Below are 25,378 nucleotides of genomic sequence, written 5' to 3'. Positions count from 1 at the left end.
CATTGCTGTCCTTAAGAATCTTTACTCATCAGTGACTTTTTATCCCATGGACTTTGACATGTGAAGATCTGAGGCATCAGCAGATAAAGAATGAAATGTTATGATCAAAAAAATGGACAGCACAGATAGGATGTTCAACCACAAATCTCACTGCAGTGTTTTCAGCTACCTGGTTCTCTCACAACTTGGATGTTATGATCAATGTGATGTGATGAATGACCGAGGTTTCAAAGGTTTATAGTGTTTGGTTTAACTACCCTGAACAACCTTCACTGATTTTCCTCTCTTTAATGAGAGCTGAATAACTTGATGTACCTGACCTAGCTTGGGTGCCAGAAGTAACACAGCTATGGCATAGGCTAGTAAACAACCCTACTTTTCAAGTGTGTTTTGGAGCCCAAATCAAACCCTGTTACCATGACTAAACTGCCTCAGTTCCCTAGTTAAAATAGCTTGGAGGAAGCCTCAGCTGTTACTGCTGTGCAGACATACCCTTAATCTTGGAGGCTAAGGCAATGGAAAGAGAATCCTTGAGAATCAATTTGCCATATACAGACTTTGGCTTTAAAAGTTCCCTTTTATATTGTTGTTTGCAGTTCTCTTCAAAATGCTTCAACACTGGCTAGGGTGACTGCGTTCAATTCAATTTCACTGCTGTATGTGTCCCTTCACTTAAAGGCAGATGAGTTGACTAAAAGTTCTTCAAACACACATGCTGAGGGCAGTTATAAAAGTCAGTTACAAAAGAGCGAGATAAGGGCAAACATATTGGAGTGTTCACTGTGGTACCCTCTCCACTTGCATCAAAAATAGTCACAGAAATAAAGAACAGCATAAACACAGCAGGCTTTTAGCAGGGCCATTTCATATTCAGATCCATTAATTTGAAATAAAATCACCACCACATTATCTTGCAGCAGAGAAAAGCAGCATGAAGGGCACAGGCAAGTGAACAAAACTTCTTGATCTTAGCATCTGAATGCATTTATCAAGTATGTAAAATTGTTGGCATAGGTCTCTTTGAAACTGCACAAATGCACAGTACAACCACAGCTCAACAGGAGGGAGGCATACCATGTCCTCTCCTTTGTGTGCATGCTGCTATGTACAGTATAAGTGTGTAGTAATACATATGAATTCAGGATCCTAAACTTTGCCATCTCCTGCCCCACAGGGTGAATCCCACTGAATAACACTGAGTTCCTATGTAAAGACATTCTTTTCCTTCTGTCAAGGTGGAACGGTAAGGCCCCAGAGTGAAAATCATAGTCCAGCTAGCTTCAGCAAGAGCATGATTTCACACCATGACTGTATGTGTATAGATACTTGCACATATACGTCTACACATTCATTTTGTACATATACAAGGGTACACATACATTTTTACATTCTTTGGTGGCAAAATAATAAAAACCCCAACAAACCACAGGGTTGCACAGACTGTGCATCTTTGCTTAATGAATCTGATTTAGGAAAATCAGGGTTGCTGTAACAGGACTTATTTTGCCTCTTTAAGGACTATTTGTTGCATTGACAAGATGCCATACATTTACAATGACTAAAACGGTGCAAGGTAAGCCAACGTAAACACAGCTCACATAATGACAGATAACTCGGAGGGAGCCCCCTCCTACCCACACCAACACATCATGAGAAGAAGCCGCCATATACTTTCACCTTTCACTCAAACGTTTCCTTGGTTACTGTCCAGATGTTGTGCTGAGCTGCGGCACACCCTTCTTCTGCCCTAGCTGTGGAGTTTCACTTCTCATTGCTTATTAAAATTAAACAGACAGAGGATGGGATGTTGGGAGCAGCAGAGGAGGCTGGCAGGTCAATGCCACACTGAAGAGCTGTCAGCCTGTGTGCTTCAGATGAACGGCTTTTCCAGTCACCACCTCTGGGATGTCAAACCTGCATCTCAGAGGTGCTGATGAGGCCCAGTGCTTTGGCTTCTTCTGGTGTCAGTCCGCTCTTTAGTGTCCTTCTCACTGGATAGTCATAAGTTCCAAAAGCAGGCAAAAAGAACAAAACCAAAAAACACAGAAAATGCAAACAATTAGAAATGATTTTTATGCAAGACTTTCAGATGAAAAAAAAACAACCCCGTTAACATGCAAGCTGAGTCAAATCAAAAGTTGCTATGTACTCAGGGCTTTGAGTTCAGAAACACTGAGTAATGCCCTATGCCAAATCCATGGGAGCAACAAGTACCCAGCAACTCCAGTCAGGAGAAAAGACATTTGTCATTTGACATTTAATCAACCACAACATTAAAGAAAATATACCACAGCATTTAAAGATTTTTTTTTTTTCCTCTGAAGTTGTATCAGTTGGTTTTCAGTCCATAGGAGGTATCATTTGCTGTATTATTTTACAGTTTTGTATAGATTTTTAAAGAGCTTTTGAATCTTTATAGGGCTCAACTGAATTTATCACTATTAAGCTCTATGTGACCCTTTAAAGGTGTAAAAAACCCCAACTCTAAAAGTTAAAAGATTAAAAATGTGACCAATTTTATAGTCAATTCAAATCATTAACACTACTGTCTTCATACACACTCCCCTTTCTTCTGTAAGGTTGCCCTGTCCTACTCCCATGTACCTCATCTGTGTCATTAGTAGTCTGCAGCATTTTACTTGAATTCAGATGATAGATCTAGTCTATAATCTTGTTTCTTAATTTTCTATCTGAAGTGTTCTGAACACCAGCCCTGACATAAAACTTTAAATTTGCAATTGCCCTTTTTATTCAGAAACAAGTGACTATGTGACTACACACAATAAGCATTAGTGTCTTCCTCATTTTACTAGTGCCATGATTTTCAGGTTGATGGGCTTTAGTTCAAGACACAAATGGGGTGCTCACTCCACACACTGATGTTTCTCAAGTGCAAAACGCACATTCAGAAGTTTAAGCTGCATGCAAAGCATAAACAATAAATTTATGTTGAACAAAATATACTTGGAGCCTCCAAATAATCACAGAATCATAGAACAGTTCGGGTTGGAAAGGACCTTAAGATCATCTAGTTCCAACCCCCCTGCCATGGGCAAGGACACCACACACTAAACCATGTCATCCAAGGCTCTGACCAACCTGGCCTTGAACACCGCCAGGGATGGAGCATTTACAACTTCCTTGGGCAACTCCGTTCCAGTGCCTCACCACCATAGAATCATAGGATAGTTAGGGTTGGAAAGGACCTTAAGGTCATCTAGTTCCAACCCCCCTAATAATGAAATTTAGAGGAAACTCTTTGAGAAATCATCTGCAAACAGTGGTTAACAAGTTCTTGCACTGCTATCATCCAGCACAATTAAGACCTCCAACTTATTGAGATATTCAAGTCCATGTAACGGAAACTGTGTGGTCACACTCAAGGGTCCGTCAGGAGGGAGAGGAGAGAATAGATCAGTTTAGAAAACAAGAGGATAAGAGAAAAGGAAAACATGGTGCAGCTGAACATTTGAAACCGTGCAGGTAGGACAAACGTGATCTATGTTCAACAGTCAAACCACTTTCACCAGTTACTGAGGTTAATCAAATGAGCTGGGAGTGACACAAGTATAATTGTTCATTATCAAAACCTTACTTTTCCTTCAAGGCTCACTCCTCCCTCCTATTGTATTTGCATACTTATTAAACACCACTCGGAGTCTGAATGGCAGCCTTTTATGACATCCCTTTTTCCTACAATACTGATCAACAACATCTTCCAAGTTTAACAATGCTTAGCTTAAAGCAGTACAAGGTTAAATGCAACTGATAAACTAAGATTAAGAAAGACTGAAAAAGTACTACCAGAAGGCAATACCCTTCAAAAAATGCTCTGGTATCTATCGTGCAGAATACTCAACAGGTACTTCTGAGTCAGACCTCATTGCTGACACCCTTTTATGTTTCTCAAATTTGATATTCAAATGTCCACAGTAATAAAAGTTAATTTCTAGACATAAGCTATGAAATACCTTAGGGTCTTAAGGTTTCAGTGAATCACCCAATGCTTATTTCTGTATCAAAATGAATTATATCAGGAATGAAAGAACAAATCCAAGAAAGTTGAAATAGAAATATTTCTGTCTTACTAACAGCAATGATTTTCCTGTGCAGTGCACACACTTAGCTGCCTGCACTGCCTCTCCCCTGAACATGTTTTTTCTGTACCCTCTATCACATGCAACCAAACATAGCTAGTTTGGCCACCAGACAGTAAAATCATGTTAAAAAAATACCCATACAGGAGACCAAATTTTCATAGGATGACTGCCTAGATGACCTTACATCTTCCCACTGAAGGAAAAAGTGAACTGGAAAAATGAATGTAGGATAAATTCCTACATTTTAGACACTTTTGCAGAACTATCAAACCAAATGTATTCATGACTACTTTTAGACATATCCCAAACTCTCTCAGACCACAATCACTCACATTCACAAAGTAAGGACAATAACACGGCAAAACAAAGCTATTTTTCTTAGGTAGTAAGTCAGGAAGAGTGAGGGAAGAAGCAATTGTTATTGCTGCCTGTAAACACTTAATAGGAACTGGGGTGCTCTGCTAACACTGGTCATGTACTGCAATAAGCAAAATTATAGTCTTATATATGACAATGTAAATCTGAAATAACTTTCTTTAGGTCAGTACAATTACTACTGGACAAACAACTGGGCTGATACTCCAACAACTGAAATGTGTGCCTCTGTCACTTCCACCAGGCAGAATACAGTTGTTAAAATTCCTCCATCAGCCTCACTGACAGGATTATTAGTTTACTAGGAAAAGCCAAATGGATTTACAATAACATATAGGTCTATTTGAAGAAAATTACAGGAGTTTATATTCAGAAGTCATAATCAGCAGTTAAGATACCACGGTAGAAACCATCTTCATGGAAAAACAAGGAGGAAAACAAAGGAGTCTTTACATAAGCAAGATTTCTTTCTGAATCTCCAGATGCCTACCTATCACACATACTAAAGTCTTAATCTGAGGACCTTGTATATTAACCCTTGGATGACTGAAAAACTGTTATGGGTCTGCTGTCTGACTCACGCAGTAGAGGCCAGCTGTGGGTTTGTACTTTTTGTGCCACTGCAAAATAAGTAGGAATGAAATTTTCAGTGAATTGCTGAGACAAATGCAGCTGTAATGAAACAAAACAACCTCTTTGCAAGCCTCTGTTGATTATTCTGACTTACCTCAGCCCTCCTATAACACAGAGAAAGATAACTTGGATTTAAGATACTCCAGTCACCCAAGTTTTTAAGGCCAGCAGTTAGGAGAAAAGAACTTCAAACAATGTGGGACTTTGGTAGTCATAGTAAGATTGTCAAGAAAATAGTTAATAAAAAGCAAAGATGCAAAGAATCTTTTCAGTGTTGGAATGGCTCACATAAACACTGATGCCAGCTGACTTGTATAAACTAAGCATGTGGGGCCAAATACTGCAAAGTACTGTGACTACTGGAAAGGTTAAAGTGGTCCACTATCAACATGCAACTGGAAGGGTAACAGCTGACGGAATCACGGTCCAGACTCAAATGAGTAACTTCTTGCCCCTACAATGCAACAGGCTAGTCTGACACAGATTAATCCACTTCTAGTTCAATGTATTTTGTACTTATGGAGATGAATGTGGCCTGATAAATGATCTCTATATAAAATTTATATCTAATATATGCGAATTACTCACAGTAGATTTCCTCATCTGAAGATACAGTGGATGGATGCAGTATCAGTAGTAACACAAGAACAAGTTCCAACCCCACTATTCTCTGTAGTGGCTTATGGACTACAGAGGCTTGTGGGTGGTGAAGCCAGGAGAAAGTTATTTACAGGAGCAGGGACTACTCTGGGAGGCTAGTGAACCTTGTCTTGGCACGCTGTTAAACAGATGTCCTCAGACATTTGTCTATTTCCTCATAAAGAGCTTGGTAGGGGTCCTCTACATTAGGAAAGGTCATGAACATGTTCAGTCATCAAAACTGAATGCAGAGAGATATTTTCCTTCCATGTTTTATAGGCATTGCAAAATTACATTTCTTAAACTAGATCTTCACTCTCCCCTCCTCACTGAACTTTGTCGTGTCTCTAACTGGACTAGACATAATATCTTAGCTTGTAAAAATCTTGGCTTTCTGCAGATCACATTAAACTGAGTTATGGAATGTAATCTGGAGGCAGTGACAGTAAAAATAGGCCTTTCAAATGACCTTTTAGGTTCTTTAAGCAATTTTTAAAACATTTGGTAAAAAAAAAGTAACATAGAGAGAAAATAACTTCTACTCTTGTCACAAGCAAAGCCTGCTGAGATCCCATAACCAAGAAATTAAATGTTGTTTTTCTCGGTCAGAGGGTATGATATTCTTTGTTAATTGGGATATCTAGAATTTTATTTGCTACATTGTTAGAATACAGTGTGCTTATGATGAACTCGACTAATTTGACTTTGCCTGCTGGGTCAAAATCTATGCAGATACAGAGCACTCACAGTACACTGGGAGTGTTTTTAAAGACAGCAATTCCCTAAGTGTAGCTTTGTCAGAGAATATAATGACCTGGGGTTGTTTTTTAAAGAGCAGATAGCATTCCTGATTTCTACTACCCCACCTTTTGTTTTGAAAGGCTTCAATAAACAGCAAAGATCAGTCTGGCTGGCACCATTTATTTTAGCATTTGCAATGGCTTTTGGCATGTGTGCTTACACTTGCATGGATGAGTCACTTGAAATGCAGAATAGCTATGGCCATTCTCCTGCTCCAGAAGTCACAGAATTAGTGTCATTCCTATTACAAAGATGTGGCACCCACAGAACTTTTTGTTCTAGCTGCAAAGGTAGTGCAGCTGCTAGTTGCTGATTTGGAATGAAGAGAAGTCCAGGTAGCTGTAGACTACACAGTGAGAACAGCTGAAGGGCAGACTGTAAAACGCCATGCAGGACAGCTCCATCACCTCATTTCTTTTCATGTATCTCAGTTTTATTTTACCTATCCACACCCAGCTTGCACACTCAGTCTCTTTTTTGATGTATTTACTTTACCATATTTTCTTGGACTTTACTCCAATGAGTCCAGCAATGGCAATTTTCAACTCAAAAGTTTAATTCAGAGAGTCTTGGTCATATTCTCTTATTTTAATCCTTTTCTGCATTTGTGTTTTTATGTCACTATCTATATACATTAGACTTATGTTTAATTATACATATATCATTGCTTAATATGAGTAGGCCTAAATGCTTGATAAAAATACTAAACCATTATGTGTAGAGATTTTCTTATGGGAATTTGTAGGTGAAAATTTGGATTTCATCACACACTTCTTTTAAGAAGCAGAGCCAACTAATATGTGGTCTTTGTCTGGGTCAGCCTCACAGAAAGCTCCATGTATTATTATTGCCATGCAGATTTGCTTCGAGTTCTGTTAACACTTCATAGATGGCAAAATTCTCTTAACAAGAAATTCTGTAGCTCACAACCATCTCCAGGTGTAACTTACGGGGCTGTGACAGAGACAGGAATTGAGCAGTGGAAAAGGACAAAGTGGCATTCTGTAAGGAAATCTTGTGTTTCATCTCCAGATGGCTTACGTCATAGGGAATAAAAGTCACATTGCTTTCGTGCAGCCCAGAGAAGCTGGGCTGAGTGAAGAACATACGGGTTTTAAAGTAATAGTTAACATGCAATTGAAATTGTTAAAGTTTCCAATTTTATGTATTCCACAGATCATCATTTACGTAGTCCCAATAATAAAGCAGAAAAGTAGATTTAACTCCTTCCTTGAAAACCTCCTATGACATAAACCCTTCAATTTTCAGGACTTCAGTGAGTTCCACTGTAAAAAGTTACTACTAAAAGCAACCCTGCTGCCATCATTTCTTACACTTAATTTCATTAGTCAGAAGTGATTCCACTATTAATAAGTAAAGCATCAAGAGCATAGAGCTGACCACCAACTGAGCCTGCATGTAAGCATTGTTTTCAAGACCAGACTATACATTAACAATGAAAGTAAGCCATCTTACACAAGTGTTTTGGACGTGCAGCCTTTACATTCTACCTGAAATTTTAAAATGTCCCACTTAAGGAGGTAGCTCAGGCTTATGAACACACAGAGCTGCCTGTTGGAGAGTGACTCGGAGGGGAGTGTGACCACGCTTGACTGCCTGGGCTCTGTGTAATACAAATTAATTTTCCCCATTAGGAATCTCTGCTGGAAAATAAAGGCATCACTCTACGAGCCCAACGGATTAAAAATAACTGTGATCAAACCTATCTTGTAATTATGCTAACCAAGTGGTATTATTCTGCCTAGAGAAAGCCATACATATACATACACATATTGTTTTTTTGACATAGTGCTGGGGTAAGATAAATTCAGAACAGCTCCGTGTCAAACATTTATGTTCATCTTCTAAGAGAGCCTTCCCTCCAGACACATTTGAAACTCGCAGCTAGGCGCAGTCGAATTCCTGCTTTCACAGATCCTTGCGCTAAACTCCTTCGTGGCAGCAGAGGGCTCTCTTTGGCAGCTGTGACATCGAGATGCTCCTCTGGAAAGCCCCAGAAGAGACCACTTTTGATATTGCACTTCTTTTGTTAAGGCAATTAGAAACGCAACCCTGTAACTTCCCTGTCTTTTCTTGCTCTCAAATGAAGCGCTTTCCATCGCAGCTCTGTGATGTTGTCAGCCAGCAACTCACTGCTGCTGATTTCTTACTGAGATGCTGAATATAATCATCTTTCACAGGAAGGAAGGACGACGTAAATAAGAAATAAATTACTAACAGGAGATAAGCCCGAAAACCCACATTAATACAGAAAGAAACCAAACAAAATACATATCTTACCAGCTTAGGGCTAGCAGTGTATAACTCAACCACATGTATATTCTTAAAACTTACATATCCCACTTTTTGGAATGAATCCAGTGACACGCATTCAAAGCTTTGAAACATACCTTTAAAATATGGCAACTACAATGAAAACAGAGGCCAGTGTAAATGGATTCACCGACATAGTGAATGACAAACTGGCAGAATTGAAATCAAAACCAACTATTTGTATCTCTTGTAAGCTGCAAACAAATTAAGTAAAATTAGTTTTTTCTACAGAACTACAGTTGAAAAAGCATCAGAAGTATATACCATACCAACATTATTTATACAGAAAATGTCAATACCAACACCCTGCTACCTGGGAATATGAGCAGCTTTGTTTCCTACTTATACTGACATCACTCGCTCTTTATCAGCTGCTCATCTCCTGCCAGTTTCTCTCACATTACCTTCAGCTTGTTCTTGCCTGCCATAAAGTACCATTTGGCCCAGAAGAGATGGCCAGAGAAATTCCAGCACTCGTAAATCCTTGCTAGAATGGGAGCCCATGGGAGACTGCAAAGCACTCCCTTTTTGGTTCTCCCAGTGCCAGAGACACAGCACAAGGACGTGCCAATGGTCTGTAGGATCCTGCTGGGACAAAGGAATCACCTCCTACAAGGATGCAGTCTTTGCTGAGTGCATCTGAGCAGTGACAGTTCTGAGCAGTGGACACTTCTTCCTCCACAGAGCAGCACATCTGGGTGGGTATTTAATCCCATGAGGTCACAGCCACTATAAACGGACAAGCCATTACAGCAACAGTTTTCTCCTTGTTCCTACACCGTGTCACCTGGGCTTGGATAATTCTAACATACATGTGCATGTGAATGTCTGTGTAGTGTTCAACATCTCTGTCCTCCCTCTGTGAACTGAAATAAACAGGGATTAAAAAAAAAATATGGATTTTCTATAAGCACCACATACTTAGTTCTGACTTCTCAGACCAATGCAGTGATTTCCCACTTTTTTTCAGCTGCTGTATTAAAACAATGCTACTCAATTTTGAGTAAATACTAAATTGCACAATATATCTAAATACTGGTACTAGAATCCAATGCAAAGTTAAGGAACTTAACTTAATGGTGCAGACTGGGTTAATTTTATATCTGACTTCCCTTACATAGAAAAGATAAAGCTGTTTCAAGCAGAGAGTTTGAGGATAGGAGCCCCAAAACAAATAATTTGTATCAGAATAAAACTCATTACAGAAATGACTCATTGATTCCTCTAAAAGAGTAACTGGAAAATGAATTTAAGCCTTTTTTATGAGCATTTTTTTTTTTACTGGATTTTTAAACAGGCTTTCAAAATATCTTTTGCTTTGAAGGCTACATGTTGTAAAGCTGTACAGAATGATGGCAATTTCACTTTCACGGCTCTAGGACCAGGCAAACATTCTTGAAACAAAACTTGAGATATGAAAGCTACAGTTTGAAACTCATGCCAACAAAACACACAGGTACTACACATTTGAACAGTTAACAAGAATGCCTGCCCCTGTCTGTCAAGATCAGTTACCTTAAAAGAAAGCTATAAAATACAACATTGCAACATGTAACAATGTAATGCAACATTGTAAAGTAGAAACCGAACACTTAAACACATACCTACTTAGAAATGGTATTAATATCAATAACCACAACTATATGTCGCCAATTACAATTGACAAAACTGAAAACATGGAACTATCTATTTAGCCTTCTGCTTCAAACAGATGCACTGAATTACAGCTATTAAAATGCAAGATGAGACCTATAGTCTACTCAACTTATCCTGCCTCTTCTGTGATTCTTCTACAGCTGCTGATGCTGGCATATGGCACAGATGAGATATGGGACTTCCCAGGCATCACCCTGATCAGGTACCTCAATTTCTACAGATCACTGTGATCAACTGTATTTATTATTCTTTCATTATTATGATTATTTTTTATTTATGGTTTTATTTTATGTAGTGGAGATCATGGAGTTTAGTTTCATCATTTTATTGCAAAGATCTTGCCATCCTAAGGATGAAAGAATGTATTACTTGAAAGACATCCAAAAGACATTAGCTATCTTGGCATCTAAAGGAGATAACCTTCCAGCTGCCAGAGTTTTAAGTGCTTTATCTCACACTCTGTTTTCATTCAATAATCAGATTTTTATTAACTGAGTATTCAGTACTCAGCCTTCTGAGGGCTCAGTACTTCGTGTGAGGACAAGCAGACTTTGATAGTGAATCTCACTTGTGATATATTTACTTTTTCTAAATGAAAAGAATTGTTGCTAAATGTGCATCACTAACTAGATTGCTCCCTCCTCTAACTTCTGATAGGAGCTACTCAAATTCTAAGTGAAGTTGCTTGCCTTTAAAGCATTTTAGGTAGACTTTCTGTATGTAAGGTTTTTATTTTTTTAAAAGCATAATTTCCATTAACTCCTGCTTCTAGTCAGGCTATAAATACCAGAGGAACAGTCTCCCTCCTGGTATTTTGGCACTTCTGCATCTTTTCATAGCCAGAAAAAGTAAGTGGAGAGACATGAAAATGAAAAAGAATGAAAAAAACAAAGGACAGAAGAAGAAAAAGTTAACCAAAGCACCCTATGAATGCCAAATAAAAATTACACACCTTTGGATTCAAATAGTCTCCCGTGTAGCATTTTGTTTACTTACAAACGTGTTTATTCCAAAACAGCACCGCACACGTTACTAAAACTTGTCTCCAAACTTGTCTAAAGCTTGTCTCCATGCCTGGTCCTTTGGCAGAGCTCTTTCCCGTGTTTTGGCACCTGATGACAGTGTGCTAACTCTTATTTCACTTTGACTGAAGGTGCAATTTCTTATGAAATACCCAGCCTGGGATGTTCTGATGTTAAGTTTAAGCCACTGGCCCCGAGTGTATTTGTCTAGGATTCAGGTAATCTGAACTCAGTTCCTATCTCCTCCACAGTGCACTCGTATGAACCTGACAGACTTCTTGGGTGGTGCCTCCCATCCATTTCTGCTTAATGACTATACAAAGTTTTTACTCTCTGCAAGTCATCATGCAAATGCATCAATAAATCCTTATGAGATGTTTCCATATCTCAAGGGTCAGTCAGAAGGTATATTATTAAGCTTACATGTGATTCCAAAGCCTAATAGAAGAACAAGGCATAATCACGTCTCTCTCTTTTTTAAACATCACAAATAATTCTGATCAAGTCATCTCACTTGAATATTGGATTAAATTCTTATTCAATTATTACCTGCTCCAAACACATTTCATACAGTCACAGAATAGCTAAGACTGGAAAGGACCTTAAGATCATCTAGTTTCAGCCCCCCTACGATGGGCAGGGACTCATCCCACACTTCTCTAACTGACATCTAAAGCAGATTTTCAATGTTAATAAAATATAAGATAAATTAAGAGTGCACACAGAGAAACCTTCTGAAATAAAACAAGCCTCTTAACTCTGAAGCATCCACATGGAGCATCTCTAGCAAAGTCCAATACAACCACCACTGTGCTACTCACCAACAAATACTAGTCATGCCTGGGCCCTACCAGATGCAAACAGTGCTGTATAGTCAAGCCATCTTTAAAGAGCTATTTCCTTGGTGCAGTTATCTGAAATATTTAAATTCAGCTGTCTGTATTAAATAGCCTCCTTTCTTGGCTGTTTTTTTGAAATCTCAGTGGTATCTCATGCAGAGAGTTTAATATTTATTTTCCCACTGGTGCAACGCCTGTAAAACTGTTCTGTAAACTGCTAAAATTAACTTCAGCAATTTTATTAATTAGAATTTGGACTATCAAATAAAGTGATTCTTAAAACTTCCATATCCAGATTTTCCTTTGCACTCATTGTTTATTATGGCATCATTTGTGAAGGTCACACTAATCCTATGGGAGAACCAGACAATCCTAATTATATTATTCTTTATTTCTTTTCTAAGTTGATGCTATAAAATACTGTTATAAAAAACTTTCTCACAGAAAGCTGCCCTTAGTCTTGAAGAGCAGAAACAGCATAGTTTCAACCTAATTTGTATTTTATGATTTTAAAATATGCTGAACTGACATCTCCGGAGGCTGGGGTTTGTTGTATACACACAGAATAAGGACATTAGAGTGAAACAAAACAGCAGAAGCTTCCCATGGCAACATGCCTTGAAACTGTCTTTGAACCACCACCTCGAGGGGTGACAGCATTTCAGTTTCTGTGGCTGTGTCTTTCTGATGAGGCTTCTAATGAACGAATACAACTGTGAGACTGTTTTCTCATATATAACACCACTCCAGTATTTCTGGTAGGCAGGGCACTGACCCCCCATCATGAGGTAATGACTTCCAGTTGGTTACTGTACTTCTAAATGTCAAATTTTATCCTTAAAACCTCCACTGTGTAAAGGTCTAGCACAGAATTAAGTTCTCTCCCTGCAGATCATCACAGGAAGTCAGTTGTTATGGATTTACCCTCTACCTTAGTTTTCTGTAGTCCATTTCAGCTCCCACTGAGCAAATTCCTCCCTACTAGGTCTCAACTGACTTCAGTCATATCTGGATATATCCGTGACCCTTCATATCTTCAACAAACAGACACGGATGTTTCCATCTGTCCTTTGTTGGATGACTCACTGCCTTATTCCTCTTACCCAATTTATAGTTCTGCTGATTACTCTGAGAGTTCAAACTCTTCTATGTCATTAAGATGTAACTAAGCTCTCTGCATACCGGATACAGTCATGCTGCTCAACAGTTACAAAAGGTAAAATGGTTCAAATGATCATGTCAAAATGTCTCATTTTCCCAACTATTTCTTGAACTTAACCTTTTCCATATTCCTGTTTCTCTTTTCCCCTAGTTATAAATGCCTCGAGCATCCTTTTTATTTCACTTCTCTCTTTTTCTTATTATGGCAAAAAAAATCCTTTGCCCATGAGAACCTTTTACTTGAACCACAGAAAACGTTTCCAGTGCAACTGCATATGAATCTTGTGGGTTTCTGAACACGTACCTAAGGTCAGGTTCACTAATATCTTTGCTAAATGCTAAGTAAGCCTGACAAGATTTCCAGCTCTGCACTGAAAGCAAAGAGACATATGCAATATAACGCATAGTGAAAATCACCCCTTTCAACTGAGTTGTGCTTTGATGTCCCTGAATAGATTGACTACCAAGGTCAAGGCAAAAGCCAAAGGATGAGCATGGGAGCCTGAAGATTGCAGGTGGTGAATCAAACCCATCAGATAATAGGCTTTCTTTGCTCTGCAGATAATAAATAACTGCTAACCCATATCATTGAATTATGCCTAAAAATTTACTTTCTAACAGGTTTATGGAGGACCTGTGTTATATTTTTACCTGGAAGATCTGCTTGTTTAATTTGCATCATGCATTGACAAGGGCCAGCCTCTGTTCATTTCTTGGAGATGCCACATTATCAGTCCATTTGAGTGTATTTTAGAGCTAAACTACTTAATTTATTCATTATCGAGGTATACTGACTACCAGAGCGAAACAGTTCAGATAAGATACTCTCTTTTCACACTGTCTTTCACCACATGTCAGCTGAAAGGGACACTAAACTACTGAACTTTATGTTTGTTTTGAAACTGCCGTTTAGTCCAGTTGAAAGTCTCATCCAGATCTTGAAGAACAAACAAGCAAAAGAACTGGTTTCTGTCACAGAATCATAGAATAGTTAGGTCATGATTAATTACAATGGAAATCAGTCCCAGCCTAAACATTTACTGAATGCTTAATCCCCATTAATGTTTTTACTGAATGCAAAAGACAGCTTCATGGAAAAATATATCATATTCATGGAAAAATATATAATATTTTTATTATCAGTATCCTGAGAATATTTTTTTCTGGTTGGTTTGGTTTGGTTTTTTTTTTCTGCAGCAAGTGGTTCCTTGGGAAAAAGGTACCTGGTAAAAAGCAGAAATAAGACTTTTTGGTGTGCATGCATGAACGTAGCGCTGCTAACAGAGGAAATATTTTAGCATGGGATAAACCATGATAATAGGCAAACATACAGGAGGTTTATTTGATATGCACAAGCCAACTAGGGTAGTCAGCCCATGCAGAATGCCAGAACTCTCTGGGGAAGTGGGTAGCAGTAGAAGGTGATGCCACAAAGAGGTATGGAACAGTGTGTGACAGAAAGACAGACAATCCAGTGTCAGCTCATTTTCCTTGCTTGGAGTCTGGCTTATCTAACCAAAGTGCCCACTTTGCTTTTGCTCTTGTCACATGCAAGTTTCTTTCTTAGAATGCTGGGCAAAGTAAATATGCTGTCAGCACATACTAGTTTATAGCAATCACTTCTTACACCAAATGCTTTTGATCACCAACTATGTTAGAAAAAAATCACAAAAAAAGGAAAATCTGTGTGATTTTTCACTCACTGTTGTTGTCTCCTCTTTGTCCTAACTTCCCAGAAATGCTAAAAAGACGGATGGAAAGGCAGTCAAAAAGCCACATATAGTGAATAACATTAAACACTAAAATCTTATGCTCTTTGGATGCTTATCCTTCTCACAGTAATGGCAGTAGTCTCTAAACATAAGGAATAAAAACCAATCAGAAAGACCATCACTTCTTAAACACTGTATTTACTAAAATGTGAAATTAAATTGCTCAAACTTGTGTACTGCAGCTCAGCCCTGTCGCCACTCTACACTGCTGAAAGACCACCTTATAAACATGCTACCTTTTCTTCCCTGTGACGGTTAACCTCCTTTATAACTACTTTGCATCCAAGCAGCAGTGGATGTTTTGTTTCCAGAGCTGTGGAAGGATAGTACACAGCATGAGAGAGAAAGATTTTAAAAGGTGAAATATCTCAAAGTACTTTTTGCTTTATGAATAAATTCTACTAGAGATACAACTAATCATCTTTATGTCAGTTTACAGTACCTTAAAGTATTTTAAGCAGTCTCCATTTGATGTCCTGATCTGACTTCTCTAGGTACAAATAAGTACTGTCATCAGCTACAAAGCACCATAAACTATTCTTCTTCTTTTACTGGTATGGACATTTCAAATTCTGTAGAAGACAGAGTTACCCACTGCATACAACATAATTTAAGCAATAGTAAGAGGAATACACACCAACCATAAGTATACACTCAAGCTACTATGAACTACCAATATGTCTGCCTACGAAAGGCCTAGTCCTTACATGAATACACATAAATATTTGCACATTTGCTTATTTTGTGAAATTTAATAGCTGTATACTCACATGACTTCCTGTTTGCTCGTGACCGCTTCCTCTCTCTAGGCACCGCTCGCTGGCTTGGCACTTGGGTGGCAGACTTCACAATGCGATCCATGATCTCATCTGCTGCATCATCTGTTGCATTAGGTGAATCGTCGTTGCCAGCATTCCATGAACCAATACGGCCTGGAAAATCCAGCAAATTAATTGAGGGAAAAGAAGACACAGTCTCTTGCGTCACTTTGGTTTTGCAATTGGGTTTTGGGGGAATTACAGCAGGAAGCTCAGTCATCACTACTTCAAATTTGCCAAAGGAGAAGACTCTGCCTAACGAAGAACATTACAAAATAATACCCTAGAATCTCTGCTGTATCAGCAGAGAACAGAGAGCTCAAATGCAATTATAATTTTCTATTCCCTTCAGCCTCAGAGTCTTATTCTTGACCAGACTGGCAAAGGTCTGCTAGAGACTGACTATAAACCAAGTTTCCTTCCACTCCTATTACAGAGACACTAACACACACGGCACATATTAGAGATTGATGCAAATCAGCAAGACAAGTCCTATGCACCAAAAGAGAGAAAGAATCAGTTTCTGAGCATCTGTATCACGCAGCCTATGGCAAACACAACATGAAAAGGGCAAACAGCATGTTTTGACATGTCTCATTGTCCTTTCCACAATGAAGAATTCACCTTCTCATCGCAAAGCTGTATGTGTCCTGGCACAACTGTGTGTACTCTGTTATGAACAGAAGAGCAAGAGTCGTTGGCAAGCTGAAAAGCTAAATAAGCAATTTTGGTTAAAACCACAAACAAACAAGTGAGCCATGTCTCCGAACTGAAGGCTCTGTCATTCCTCACTCCAAAGACACATCTTTGGGTTCCTCCACTACAGGCTACTGCTGCATGTGCTTTTTGTTTTTTTTTTAACGTGAAGGCTAGTATGCAGTGTGAACACTGACAGTGAGCTTTGCGAAAGAGTGGCTGTGGCAGAATTGCAAGCAGCTAAAATTCATTTGCAAGGCCAGTCTACATCGTGAACCTGATACCAATAAACAACAGCCTTGATTAGCACTCTGCTCTCCTGCTTGTGTCCTGACTCTCATCAAGAGCAGTTCTGTTATGACAGTGCTCATGAGAAGCTTCTGTCTGGCTCACCCGTCCTCTGCCTCTGCTGTTCTTCAGGTGAACACAAGCTGACTCTTATTATCAGGACACACTGCCTGTTAGCATTCAGTGGATTACTTCAGCTATTCCGAATGTTGCAGTGCAGTCTGAATTATTTCATCTTTGTACTTTAAGTAGTTGACTTGCTTCTTAAACTGAGGCTGTGAAACCTCTAAATTAGACAGGATTGAGCCTTAATAAATTACACACACACAGACTCAGTGGTGGATGGTCTGCTTGTGCTATCAGTGGTACCAGAAAAGAATCAAGAAAGTGTAAGGTCTCCAAATGTGAGGGAAAAGAAATATCAGAAGAGAAAACTTAAGACTTGGTTTTTTGTGCATCACCTTTACTTCAAAACCATCTTTCTGGTATCATATGTATGGGAGGAGGTGAGGGGAAGATGAAGGAAAATAAACTGGTGAACCCATGGTCTGTAAAATGATTTAGCATAAAGAAAGCGGTTTAGTGGCTGCTTGAATGAAGAGGTACCAGCAAAATTATGTCTTGGTCAAAAACCAAGTCTATCTCATTGCCAAGAATGGTTGTACCAGTGAGCTCATGTGAGAGCATCAGGTGCTGGAATTGGTGGATTGCTTCAGGTTTTCATTTCTTCCCTGTCATGCTGTGCCATGCTGACACCTGGAAACAGCAGAGCACTGTGGACCTCAGAGAAAGACGCATCAGCCAGGACAGCAAGGAGATGCAGGGCTATCCACCTCAGCTTTTTATGCTCCTAGTCTCCACTTAATCCACTATCTCTACAGTTTAGCAGGGAGGTGATTAAAAGATTTATCATCTCTTCCTTACACATTTTCCTCTCCCCACTCATTCCTAAATTGCAGCAAAGCCCTTTCACTTCAGTTTAAATTGGTACTTTCTACTTGCTTCTATTGAAAATAAAAAGAAAACCACATCACAGATTCTCGAATGCCTCATTTTGCTTTCTTCATGAGAACAGGAATAAATATTGGGGTGTTAGCTGGAAGCCAGGTTCACAGTGGGTCGAGAGGTGGGAATTTCTGCAGTCTTGGACACCCAGTGTCCCCAGGCACCACCTGGGCTGTGAAACACATGTTAAAACTTCAGGCAAATCCTTCTACATCTCTGTGCCCCATATCACAACTTCCAGCATGGAAACACCACTGGTGTGTTTTTCCTTCCCCATCGACCCTTTCTGCTGCAAGTGCTATGCAAGACAACCACGACCCACAATTGGGGCACTGTGTGGCTACCATGCCACAAGAAATGTAGCCAAAGGAAACTCCTGGCACTTACCTCGGCTGGCCCGGCTTCGAGTGCGGACCCCGAGTGTTGTGGTGCTTTCCCCACCAATGGAGGAGGTCTTCAGTACAGCCTTCATGTTCTCATGCTCTGCAGCATCTTCAGCATACTGCAGGCCCTGGGGCTGGCTCTGGCAGGGGGGTGAGCTGCTGGAGAACTTGCCGGACTGAGGGAGAAAACAGGTTTATTGTTTTAACAGAAAACAGCATGGAGAATAGGCCAGAGATGTAATCGTGAATTGCAAGGAGAAAAGTGTCCCCCTGGGCTTGGAGTGCAGCTATTCCCCAAACAGTTGCTCCTCTCCCAGGGCACAAACCCTGAGCAGAGATAAACTGGAAACAAGGCGACAGCAGGGAGCAGATACAATCAGAGGGAAAACAGATGTATTGGCTTAGGCTTTAGAATTTTGACCTTCTGACAGTGTAAGGTACAAAGCAAGGACTTGCTTTGAAACCTTTCACCCAAGCGGGACCCAGTCCGGGGTCAGGTATGACACTGAGGGGAACAGCATGAGACCTGACACGAATAAGGAATTACTTTTTTTCTGTTCAATCACCTTTCAGTAACAAGGCAAAATGTGGAGACTGGTCTAGGAAGAGACACCTTTTCCTCTTGTCTCTCTGCACTGCTGCACAGAAAATTCCCAAACTGGTCTAAAACACAAATATCCACAAGTAACCTTAAAATACATTACTAGTAACGCTGAAAAAATCCCCTGTCGCAAATCACCCAGCCAAATTATTTCATGGCCAACACACAAAAATTGCAGTCAGCAGTTAGAGGAACAAACAAAACCTTACAAGAGATTTAGGAATCTGCCCTCTGCTTCCCCAGCCGCCCTGTGATTTCACTGTCACCACGACTACGTGAACAACAGCAGCTACATTATCTGGGCACACATAGTGCCTGGATGCAGCAGCTCCACTGCTTACTGACAGCAGCCATCTAGAAACTGATGAAAACAGCAGAAACAGATACTTTCTAAGGAGAAGAGCTTGCACTGCTGGGCTGCTCTCCCTTCCCGGCCTCAGCCTATAAAGGGCTGTGATGTTCGTAGCTGCTTCACTGCTCTTAGCTACAAGAAAGGCTGAAGCGTGTTTAAAATACAGTCCTGGCTGCAGAAAATACCATCTCTGTCAACAGCAAACAGGCATCAACAGATGATAATTCTCAGTCAATCAGTCCAGCATCAGAAACTGAAATATGTTTTCTTTTTGGTTTTAATCTTTCTCACTCTGGCCAATTCAGCACAGACGGAAGAAGGTGTGCTGCATTCTGTTCTTTCTTTGCATAATAAACAACATTAATTATTCTCTTGATGGTACCGAGCCAGGCAGGTGACGGGATGCAAACTTGCAGAGCCTTTCTGTCTAAGAACAGTAAAGTGGAAGAAAAGACTGGGCCCTATATTCCTAGCTTTGATCAAATCCTTGGGGCTGTCAAGGCTACAGATTAAAACTACTTAATCTGGAAAACAATGACAGGGTGATTCTATTTTAACATTATGACTTTTCCGGTTAGGATAGCAAGTTAACTGAGTAGCAAAACAATAATCCCTACAAGGCACTAAGATGAATATACCAGTGTGAGATTTATTTGTTGATAGTGAGAAGTTTGTTTTCTTCTTAAAATATTATCTTGCAACATTCTGATGTGGAAAGCAGGCAAGTGCTAGAACTTCATATGTGAAATTAAAAGACAGAAAAACATGAGAGAAATTTCTATGAGAGTGCATGCCATTTTTGCATTAAGAATACTCTGTTACGCACAATGGGTTGCAAAGCTAATCAATACCATCTCAGGAAAAAAACCCTAAAGGATAAAGCCTTCACATAACTGTTATGTACTATTCACACAGGTTAGTTAAATATTGGCATAAACAGGTTAATTCATGTAATTTTCTTCCTGCACCCCAAGCTGTACGGCTAAAATCATCACTGAGGCAGAAGCTCTATAGCTAGCCCTTTTATTTCACTTCCTTGATTTTCAGATGTTGCTGTAGATTAATGCCCAAACCCCAGACTCTTGAGCAAATGACTGCCATTATGACACAGTGAGCATTAACCCACATTGTTTACGTTTGGCGAATTGGAGAAAGCTGTAATGCTCAACAAAAAATGCATTGCACAATAGATGCTTCTCAAACCAGTACATTGTTTTATTATGAATACAGCTACCGCATTATGGTTCTTCAGTTATTTATTCACTCCTTTATTAATTTTCAATATCACCTGCAGGAACTATTAGTGATAAAGACATGAACTACTCCATGGCTCATCTCTATGGCGATTGAAGCATCTTATTTGCAATTCATACAATAAGGATAACCATTACAGTTTGCTTTGCATCCCTATATCCTGAGGCTTTGGAAAACTTTATAAAATAACACAATTTTGACTTCCACAGCTTAATGATGAGTATGAAAATACCATGGTATTCCATGGCCTGAGGTAACTAATGATCCCCATAACATTCAGACCACTGTTTTGGGTAGCAGGGATACTTTGCAGTTTTGTAAACAGACATTAAGGAAAAGAAATGAGGAAACTTAAAATTATTAAGGCCTCAGATCAGGATATCCTTATTCAAGAGAATAGGTATGCTTATGGTTAAAGGTGACTGTAAAAATGCATTCTTATGATTGAGCCGAAAAGCTATGAGAAAAATGTCATGGTTCCTAGTTGCAGTAGAGCAGATGGAGTTGATCAGTCCATATTATCTGTGTTAGAAATTAAGTGTCACAGAACACGGGGGACATGGAAATGACATGCTCTTTCAGAGAACCATACCTCAGCATCCTCTTCTTCATCAGTCTGCCACTGGAAACAAAGGACAGGGTAGAGAAGGACAAATAGGAAGATTAAGGAAAGACAGTATGGTCAAACCACGACAGAGTAAGAGGTACCCATGGTGCTGTTTATGCAATTGTAAGAGACATAAAAATACAAATTGTATAAGGAATTAATTCCTGACTCAGTCAGCTTGCTTGTTTTTTTAGTGAACTGCATGTAGAACAGCCTGTGACTGTCAGTAGTGCTGATTTTTCTTAGAGAAGTTATGAACTGAAATTTCCCCTAACCCATCCTATAGAGAAATGATGAACTGAAACTATCCTAACCCATCCTATTTCTTTCCCTTGAGTTATGAGGTTGCTTGCCCACTTTCTGCCCTGTGGGAATCGAGAGCACTAGGAAGGAATCAGTCTCCTTTTTCCAGCTCTGTTCAGCACAGGGAGGTCTTGGCTGCTCTTCCTCCCAGTGCAGAGGTCAGCTTCTTGGCAATTCCTTTTCTCTACACTTAAGTACATCTAATTCCATTTTAAGACATGGCTTTTCAACTTCCAGTTTAACAGAGCACTCAAATCAAATGCTGAGTTGTCTCTGAATAGATGCTTACAGTTCTTCAGTAGCTGCCCAGTATCAGATCCTGGAAATTAGAGAGGTGCAGTTATCATTTGTCATTCGAGGGCTTTCACCCTCTGTGACAGCAGGAATGTAAAAGTATCTTGACAGTTACACTACATAATGCAATGGGCATATCAAAATATTGTGGCATATGGAGTGCTCTTACATTTGGGGATTTACAGGGAGTTAGGAAGACATTTAGAACTCTGTTCCCAAACGCCTGGGGAACTCTTCACTGGGTTATAAGATGCCCCACATGGAAGGTTCCCAAAGTAGAACAGTTTCCCAAGTATCTGGGCTTCTTGTTTCCATAATTTTCAGTTTCATTGCTTGTGAAGTACAAACATAGGCCAGAAATTTGATGCATTTTATATTTGTGGCTTTTGTTTGTTTTTTTAGAAGAAACATTCCATCAATTCTATTCTCCTCCCCAGTGTTACTAATACATTTTTTTGACCTTATCTCCATCTCAACTATGATTTCTGTCTGGGCTTGATACATTCTGTTCTAGAAACATTCATCATTAAAAATGAAAGCCTGATTTACTTTGGCCCTCAGCTTAGTTTCAGCACAATCTCCATAAGAAGATTAGCTGTGAGAGTGCTGAATAGTATATTAACATTGCTTTTTAAGGGTATGTTTTATTCAAAGAGTGAGATGCTTATTTTTCTTTGGACACAGTGGCACTGACAGAAACATGGGCAGATGTTTTGCAGAGGGACCTTGGCAGGTATGTTCCCTTTACATTAAAAAGATCCATTTGTTTCTTTCCCAGGTGGCAGGAAGTCACACCATAAACCAATTCGTCTGAAGAAGGCCACTGTTCGCTTTTTGGCATGAACAAGAAACAGAAGGGAGAATAATAGGAAGCAAGAACATACTTGTACTCTAATCCATGTGTACATCAATATATTAAATAAAAGGAGGAGAGCAAATTATGCTAAACAATATGCAAAAGGCACTCAAGAAAAGGTGAAACAGCAGAGTATACACATTACAAAGACTGTACTCCAAACAAAAGTGTATGATATTAATACTTTACATCAAGCTAGATTTGTACAGAGCAAGTCCTTATCTGCTGGCCTTCCTGCCCATTTAATTGAGCTAAAAGTGCTTTGCTGTGGACTTAAGTTTAGGGCAATGTGCTCCTCTGTTTGTAATATTACCAAAATTACTGAAAGAATACTGCGATAGTGAATGCTCGCAGGCACAAGATGTTAATTCTAAAAAAAAAAGACTGCTTGATTCTTCTGTCATCCAGTATTGGCTATTGCAGGACAATCTGAGATCTCCCTCCTTCGGTCTTATTTTTTCCTTTAGGCTAACATTTCTATGCAGTGGATTTGCTGTTTCAAAATATTATTACGTAGCAATTTTGGAAGTGAGCAGAGCTTCATAAATCTGGGATACAGATGCTTATATTACCCACTATTATTAAAATTCATTACAAAGCTCAGACTTATATCTATAATTCCATTTTTTCTTATTTTGCTTGCTTGTCATTTTTAGTGTGCCTGAAGTGAGTGCTATCATTGGCCAAAGCCAGATATGAGGTTGCAGAGGCAGACAATTTTCCCTGTGAAACTGTGGCAACTCACTGTTCTCTTTTTCCCTAATTCCCTCATCTTTCTCTCTTTTGCAGACAACATTCACCAAGATTTAAACTGACAGTGCTCCATCCATTTCAGCTATTAAAGAACATACAAACATAAAGATCTCTGTCGTCAAAGGCTGAAAGACTAGAAATATTCTTATTGTCTTTCTCAGCCCTACTCCATGTGAGCAGTTGCTAAAGCTGATGCAAGTTCTCCACGTATGGAGCCAGCAGAGTCTCTCTACACAAAAAGCCAGCACCCCTCTGCCATCCAAGTCTGCAGGGGGGACCATGGTTTAGGAGATACGCGCCTTCTTGTTAAGAACTGGCATGGTTCTGCCTTAATCCTTTCCCATTTTTGCTAAAATCCCTCTTCTTCTGCCTAAAAGCCACGTACTATAAGGTGATAAAAATGAGATCCTGAGGAAACTTTCCAAAGGACGGGGAGGTAAATATCAAATAACCATGCAATCCTTCTAAGTCACCAAAAGCAGAAATAAAAATTCCACAGGACTACTTCTTGTCTTATTAGAACTACTTTCTACTAAGTTTCTTTCCAATCTCAAGATCGAAAGTTTCTTCTACCAGTGTTCTACAACTAGTTGAATACACTGGCAGTGCATTACTGATATCTCTTTCCTTTCCAATGCCTTCAAATATAAAACACTATGAAAATCAAGACCAGATACAAACCACAGCCAACACAAAACTACAATAAAACTCCCCTGTATCATCATTCTTCACACATAAATATCTTCCATCCTGCTGAGTTGGAAACTTGTTTTGAGGTAGATCTAACTTTGAAGTTCACAAAGGAAGCTGTGACAAATAGTCTGATGCAATTTTAATCCTGTTTTACCATGCATTGCAATCAAATGAACTGTAAACGAGACCGTATTGCTGGGCTACAGTTAAAGAGATTTAGGAAGTCCTGAAATAACCATATAGCCACCTGAATAATTCCCTTAAAGAACATCTCCATGAAGGGAATTTTAAAGAATGTGTAGCAAAAAATGTGGAGCTGTCTTTCTGGGGACCTGCAAGACATTTTTAGGTGGAACACTACCTTTCAGATGGCAACTAATTATTTTCAAATCTCAACACTAGCTTAAGACTGAACAAGACAACTTCTTCCAACACTATTTTTTCCTGGGAAAGGCCTAGCTGTCTCCTTCCTTACATTTTCAGAATACAGCCACTTTCCCTGGCTCTGCTCCTCACTGACTAGCTGTCAAGCCCGAGCCTTCTGGCCTGAAAGGGTCCCTTCTCTCTGCTTCCTGAACTCAAATGCCAGTGATCAGATTTCCTTTTGCCTCCACATTTCCTGCAGCAACAGGACATAGAGAAGCTGTCTGTCCTGCCATAACCAGTTCTTCTGTACAGGTAATACAGAAACACTACATGATATGGTAGGAAAACTGTAACTCCTTCTCAGTATTGTTTTAACTAATACTTATTGTTTAACCTAGTAAGTACTGAAGCTGAGGAAATGAAAATTTTAATTTACCAATCTCTTTGGTTTAATGCTATCTTTTAGTTCCTCTAGAATATGTCAGGAAAACCAAGAAATAATTGAAGTGATCTCAGTTCCCCACTGGTAGTTTTGAAAACTTGTATGACTATATTAGACGCTTCACATAAAATAAGTGCCTCTTCCTTAACCTGAGGCTAGACCAAAAGGAAAATCTTCTGAGATAATAATACAGGTTTAATATTTTTTCTAGATGGGGCAGATTTCCAAATTTAAAGAGGATATTGCCAGGAAAAATGATTGTGAGTCAATGATTTAAATACAATCTCAATTTATATCAGTTTCAACACATATATATTTTTTTGACCCACACAGCC

General features: G+C 39.3%; 1 protein-coding gene across 14 annotated transcripts in view; it reads right to left on the bottom strand.

Moving 5' to 3' along the window:
* Window positions 1-1,431: 1,431 nt before the first annotated feature.
* The window catches only part of FHOD3 (formin homology 2 domain containing 3), a 373,808-nt gene continuing 349,861 nt past the window's right edge, over window positions 1,432-25,378 (bottom strand). For 8 of the 14 annotated variants that reach the window (XM_062610937.1, XM_062610944.1, XM_062610945.1 and 5 more), the window contains 4 exons: window positions 21,322-21,345; window positions 18,527-18,698; window positions 16,103-16,264; window positions 1,432-1,991 (listed from right to left, as the gene is read on the bottom strand). In XM_062610937.1, the coding sequence (XP_062466921.1) occupies window positions 1,909-1,991; window positions 16,103-16,264; window positions 18,527-18,698; window positions 21,322-21,345 (441 nt within the window). In that variant the 3' untranslated portion in view covers window positions 1,432-1,908. Of the gene's footprint in view, window positions 1,992-14,706; window positions 14,784-15,263; window positions 15,302-15,568; window positions 15,646-16,102; window positions 16,265-18,526; window positions 18,699-21,321; window positions 21,346-25,378 lie in introns of those variants that run through there. The other 6 variants (XM_062610939.1, XM_062610947.1, XM_062610949.1 and 3 more) reach the window with 4 other exon arrangements.

Source organism: Pezoporus occidentalis, unplaced genomic scaffold (assembly GCF_034315485.1).
Source record: "Pezoporus occidentalis ecotype Australia unplaced genomic scaffold, CSIRO_AGI_Poc_V1 ctg15, whole genome shotgun sequence".
Taxonomy (NCBI): Eukaryota; Metazoa; Chordata; class Aves; order Psittaciformes; family Psittacidae; genus Pezoporus; species Pezoporus occidentalis.
This window is presented reverse-complemented; position numbering and strand designations above follow the sequence as displayed.